General features: G+C 53.0%; 1 protein-coding gene across 1 annotated transcript; it reads left to right on the forward strand.

Annotated features, from left to right (window-relative positions):
- The first annotated feature begins 1179 nt into the window (after window positions 1–1179).
- Window positions 1180–5345, forward strand: DKKL1 (dickkopf like acrosomal protein 1). Its single transcript, XM_027618833.2, has 5 exons — window positions 1180–1385; window positions 1645–1819; window positions 2335–2475; window positions 2598–2690; window positions 4948–5345. The coding sequence occupies exons 2-5, from the start codon at window positions 1664–1666 to the stop codon at window positions 5257–5259; spliced, it is 702 nt and encodes a 233-aa protein (XP_027474634.1). The 5' UTR covers window positions 1180–1385; window positions 1645–1663; the 3' UTR covers window positions 5260–5345.
- Window positions 5346–5928: the final 583 nt, after the last annotated feature.

Genomic DNA, 5928 nt, shown 5'->3' on the forward strand with positions numbered 1-5928 from the left:
GCTTTGTTTGGGAAAAGTGGGAGGGACCGGAGGGGGGGCGGGCCTGGGCGCCGGACACAGGGAAGGGGGATCCGACGGTGACAGTTTGGAGGAGGATTTTTGCTTTGGCAAAGGTGAAGTCTAGCTTGGGCCTGGTACGAACCTCAGGATTCAGATGCTTGCTTGCATCCCTGGGAGAGGAGAGGGACGCGGGATCCGGACTCCTAGGTCCCAGGGAGGAGGCTGATGGGGGCCAAGAAACCTGGGTCTGAAGGAGCCGGGGTCTGGAGCCCTGGACTTTTGACTACCCTCTAGTGTGTTCGTATGTTGGGGATGTGGGAGTGATAAGAACACCAAAGAATCTTTTCTGTTCAGCCTCAAGTATATTTTTTGAGGATCGAGGTATGTGAAGATGGGTTTTTGATTGATTTCTAAGCCAACAGGGTTTCCTGTGACTGCCAGAGTTAAGAGGCGGGCAAGAGGACTGGGAATTTATTGGAGAGTCACGGGAGAGCAGATTCTTGCAAACACACGCGCCTGTGGACTGGAGGTGGCAGCTATCCCAAGACCGGGAGAGAACCTCGGTGCCCGAGCGGAGAGGAGCTAGGGCCCGGACTCCTGGGTCCCTCAAAGATGAGGTGTCGGATGTTCAAACTCAGGGAAATAGAAGGGCCCGGGCTCCGGACTCTGGGACCCTAAGGCGAAGGGAGCCTGGATTCCGGGCTCCTTGGAAGGTGGAACATAGGACTGGATTTAGGTTTCCGGAGAGGGTGGGGCTTTTTAGTGGAACCGAAGACGGCTGTTGAATGCAGTAATCGTTTCAAATCCCAGAGAAGACGAGAAAGGACACGGAGAAACTCAGAGATAAATACAAAACTAAGGAGTGGAGGAACCAGAATGTTCGGACTCGGGGACTGGGAGCCTAAGAATGGAACTGAAGGGGCTGGCGGCGAGACCTGGGGCACAGAGGAGTGGCCCAGGTGTGGGGGCACGGCTCTAAGCAAGGGGCGTGGCCATTTGGCATTGGAGTGGGGCGCGAGGGCCAAGATCCGAGAACACAGGCCACACCGGGGATTCAGGGCCGAGGTCAACCGGCAGGGGCGTGGTCAGACGATGGGGGTGCGGTTAACGAATAGGGGCGTGCCCCCGCCCTTAAGGGCGTGACCACCCAATAGCGGGCCCGGCTCGTGGGTGAGGTCAGCAGATAGGGGCGTGGTCAGGTCATAGGGGCGAGGCTAAGGCTCGCGGAGCTCATCCAACGCTCCAGGTACCCAGCCTGGGCTTGAGACCAGAACTGTTTGGATTTAACAGTCCGTGGACCGACGGCTGGAGTCTGAGAGTCCGGTGACCCGGCTGTGGTCTAGCATAAGGCGGGGCCCAGGAAAAGGGGCGGGGCGTGGGAGAAGGTGAGGAATGAGATCTGGGTATGAATGCGGGCGAGGGAGAGTAAAGAGATCCGTTTGTGAGGCAGCTCCCTGAGGAGCCGGGCCTGGGAGGAGGGGCGGGGCCTGACGCGATGGAGGGAGTGGGGGCAGAAGGACCGAGGGGGAGCAGTGCGCGGGGTGTGAGGAATTGCCCGGGCCAGGAATGGGAACGGGGCGCATGTCTTGGGTGGGGGCGTGACCATTTTAGAAGGGGGGACTCTGACCCCTACCTATGCCACAGCCTCCCGGCCCGCCCCGCAATGTGGCAACCTCTGGTCCTGCTGCTGCTGGTCCCCTCTGCCCTGGTGCCCCCCTCCCCTGCAGCCCCGATCCGCGATGCTGACGCCCAAGAGAGCTCCTCAGGTTTTCTAGGCCTCCAGAGCCTAATTCAAGGTTTCACCCGGCTTTTCCTGAAAGTGAGCAATGGCAAGGGTTGGGGGTAGGAAGAGGGGAAGAGGAGAGGGACGGGGGCAGATGGGGACTGAAGGATGGAAGGGGTTCGGAGAGACAGAATGGAAGACGAGTTGCGCCCAGGCAGAAGGAGTAAGAGAAGGAGTCAAAGGGACCGAGAGAGATCAATAGAGGGTGACAGCAGACCGAGAGAGCGGAAGAGAGGGAGGAAATCAAGCAGAGAGGGAGATGGGACAGAGAGATGAAGACTGGATGGAGAGAGAGACTCGGAAGGAGAAGGGGATGGGGCCATAGCGACAGTAAGACGGGGGCGGGGAGGGGGGAGCAGGAATAGGAAGGTAATGGGACAGATGGGGGGTGGGGCACACGGTGACCTGGTGAGGCCCTAAGGGTCAGAGGACGGAGAGAGAAGGAGCTGGGAGGTACTTGGGGCAAGGCCTCAAGGACATCCTGGTAGGGCTGCAGATTTACTTGGGAGTCTTGAGATCCAGCAAATCAATGGTCCCTCCTCTGGCCCCAGGATGACTTGCTACGGGGCATGGACAGCTTCTTCTCTGCCCCCATGGACTTCCGGGGCCTCCCCAAGAACTACCACCGAGAAGAGAACCAGGAGCACCACCTGGGGAACAACACACTCTCTAGCCACCTCCAGATCGACAAGGTGCCTGTGCCGGGAAGTCCCTCCTGGAGTCTCCCCATGATCCCTCATGCTGCAGTATCAGTGGGGAGGAGGGCAGCGGAAGGAAGCGGTTTTGCTCTCACTCTCTCCTCCTGATCTCACAGGTGACAGACAACAAAACAGGAGAGGTGCTGATCTCCGAGCGGATGGTGGCATCCATTGAGCCAGGAGAGGGGAGCTTGGAGGGTGACTGGAAGGTTAGGACATGCCCCTGACAAAATGTCCCATCCCAAACTTTTTCTGTAGTTTAGGAGAAGATGAGTTGACACTCCCATTCCAACTGTTCACTTCCTCTCACTGGGCCTCAGTTTTATCATCTGTCAAAGGGACCAACCAGCTCTCAGAAATGAGGTTTACAACCTCAGAGTATATCTCCCCACTCACTTAGTAAACCCCAGAGAGTTTTGTAAACCAAAAACTGCTTTACCAAGTGCTGGGTAATCTTCACCCTTGTAAATCCCAAAGTGTGTTTTTATCTCAAAGTACTCTACAGACCTCCAAGTAGTTTTTAATCTATCCCAAAGGGCTAAGCAGATCTCTCATAAACTTCAAAATGTGATCTTTCATTCCAAAGTGCCTTATGAACCCCAAATCCTTTGCGTAGCTCACCTTGGTAAACCTCTCAGGGTGATTCTAACCACAGAGTGCTTATTTTCTTACCCTAAAACGTTTTCAGAACCCCCAAGCACTTGGCAAACCCATATGGGTCTTCCACACACACCCCCCAGGTTTTCTTAAATTTTTGAATCTACAGAAGAGTTGAAAAAATATATATAATACAGTAAACCTGTATTCCCTTTTCCATAGAGCAAGGTTTCTTGACCTGGGCACCATTGGCACTTGGGGCTGGATAATCTTTGGTTGCAAGGGCTGTCCTGTGCCCTGTAGGATGTTTATAAGCAGTGCTACCTCTGTCCCCCAGATGGAAGTCGCGTCCCCTCCCCCACCAGTTGTGACAACCAAAAAAGGTCTCCAGACTTCCGTTGAGAACCACTGGCCTAGATGCACCACTTGCGAACATCTTACCACATTTACTTTGTTTTTACTTTTTCATTTTTGAACTATGTGACAGTGAAGTATTGACATCATGGCACGCCACCCTTAAAGCCTTCAGTGGGTATCTCCAAAGAATAATGCATTCTCCTGCATGACCACAGTACCATTTTTACACCCAAGAAATTTAACATTGATAATCACGCTATTAGAGTTTCTGTATTAGTTTGCTAGGGCTGCCGTAACAAAGTACCACAGACTGGGTGGCTGAAACAACAGAAATGCTGGTTCCCAGTTCTGGAGGCTGGGCATTCAAGGTCAAGGTGTCACCAGGGTTGGTTCTTTCTTTCTTTTTTTTTTTTTAAGATTTTATTTATTTATTTGAGAGAGAGAGAGAAACAGCATGAGAGGGGAGAGGGTCAGAGGGAGAAGCAGGCTCCCCGCCGAGCCGGGAGCTCAATGTGGGACTCAATCCCTGGACTCCAGGATCATGACCCGAGCCGAAGGCAGTCGCTCAACCAACTGAGCCACCCAGGCGCCCTGGGGTTGGTTCTTTCTGAGGCTGTGAGGAAGAATCTGTTCCATGCCTCTCCCCTAGCCTCTGGTGGTCTGCGGAAAATCTGTGGCATTCCTTGAAATGTAGAAGCATTCCCCCCCACCCCCATCTCTGCCTTCATCTTTCACGGACTTGTCTCCATGTGCACCTCTATGTCCAAATTTCCCCCTTTGCATAAGGACACCAGTCGTATTAGATTAGGGCCCACCCTAATGACCTTGTCTTAACTGATGAAATTTGCAATGACTCTGTTTCCAAATAAGATCACATTCTGAGGTACTGGGAATTAGGACTTCACCATACGAATGGGGGTGGGGGCGTGGAGACACAAATCTCCTACAGGACTTCTCTGAAAAATGCAGACTCTGATTCAGTAGGTCTGGATGTCTAATTTGCTAATTTATATGTCTAACAAGCTCCCAAATGTTGCTGATGCTGCTGGTCCACAGCCACACTTTGAGTAGCAAGGAGCAAACAGACGTTCAGTCCATACTCAATTGTCCTGAAAGAGGGACCAAAAGCTGTCCATAAGAGCTGATTTGGTTTTTGACCCAGGATTCAATCAAGGATCACACGTTGCAATTGTGTGCTTTAGGAAAGCCAGGAGCTTTTAATCCCAAAGTGATTTGTACATTTCCAATTGCTTTCTAAACCTTAGAGTATGTTTAATCCGAAAATGGTTTTGAAACCTCGGAAATGTGCTTTCCATCCCAGAGTATTCTATAAATCTCAGTATTTTTAATTCTAAAGCACTTGTAAACCCCATCCTTTGTAAACCACAAAATGAGTTTTAAACTCCCAAAGCGCCCTGTTGGTGGCAAAATGGGCTGAGTATGCCAGGGAGGACTTAGCACTCTGGGGTTGTCATTTGGAGTTTAAGACATCTCCTTGTCCCTCCTCCCCAGGTTCCCAAAATAGAGGAGAAGGAGGCCTTGGTGCCTGTCCCAAAAGTCATCGACAGCTTCCACCCAGAACCCCATCCCCAAGTGGCCTTCTGGATCATGAAGCTGCCAAGGCGGAGGTCCCACCAGGATGTTCAGGAGGGTGGCCACTGGCTCAGTGAGAAGCGACACCGCCTGCAGGCCATCCGGGACGGGCTCCGCGAGGGGACTCACGAAGACAGCCTCGAAGAGGGGACTCAGGGCTCCTCCCACTCCAAGCTGCCCGCCCGGAAGACCCACTTCTTATACATCCTCAGGCCCTCCCGGCAGCTATAGGGGTGGGGACCGGGGAACACCTGCATGTACCCCCCACCAGACCCCACCCCAAGCACCATATAGAAATAAAATTCTTATATCTAGCAGCACTTTCTCTTTTCAGGATCTGTCCCCAGGCCTCAGCCAACTGGGTCATGGCAAGTCCCCACAACCCTAGCCTTAAGAGTGACATCTGGCTTGTGCCACCAGCTCTTGCCAAGGTCTCCAGGCTCAGTGAGTGAGAAAAACTCAGACGTCTGCCTGCTCATTGAGCAACTCGCTGACCTTGTCACCTCCAGCCCTGTCTGTCCTCCTATTCCCAACACCTTCACTCCAACCTCTATATTTGTTTTCTATCCCTGACCTGACAAGTGACCACAAACCAACTGAGAATGCATATGTATTCTCCCGCATATCTACAGGTCAGAAATCCGGGATGCCTCAGCTGGTCCTCTGCACAGGGTCTCACAAGGTCAAAATCAAGGGGTTGGCCTGCTGGGTTCTTATCTGGAGGATGCAGGAAGAATCTGCCTTTTTTTTTTTTTTTTTTTTTGTCAGGGGCACCTGGGTGGCTCAGTTGTTAAGCGTCCACCTTTGGCTCAGGTCATGATCCCAGGGTCCTGGGATCAAGCCCTGCATCGGGCTCCCTGCTCCGCGGGAAGCCTGCTTCTCCCTCCCCCACTCCCCCTG

Source organism: Zalophus californianus, chromosome 17 (genome assembly GCF_009762305.2).
Source record: "Zalophus californianus isolate mZalCal1 chromosome 17, mZalCal1.pri.v2, whole genome shotgun sequence".
Classification (NCBI taxonomy): Eukaryota; Metazoa; Chordata; class Mammalia; order Carnivora; family Otariidae; genus Zalophus; species Zalophus californianus.

Bases quoted from the DNA above. Each gene is read 5' to 3' on its own strand.
- DKKL1 (XM_027618833.2), top strand. From the start codon at position 1,664: ATGTGGCAACCTCTGGTCCTGCTGCTGCTGGTCCCCTCTGCCCTGGTG. The intron at 1,820-2,334 runs GTGAGCAATGGC...CTCTGGCCCCAG, and splicing joins TCACCCGGCTTTTCCTGAAA to GATGACTTGCTACGGGGCAT. The intron at 2,476-2,597 runs GTGCCTGTGCCG...CTGATCTCACAG, and splicing joins GCCACCTCCAGATCGACAAG to GTGACAGACAACAAAACAGG.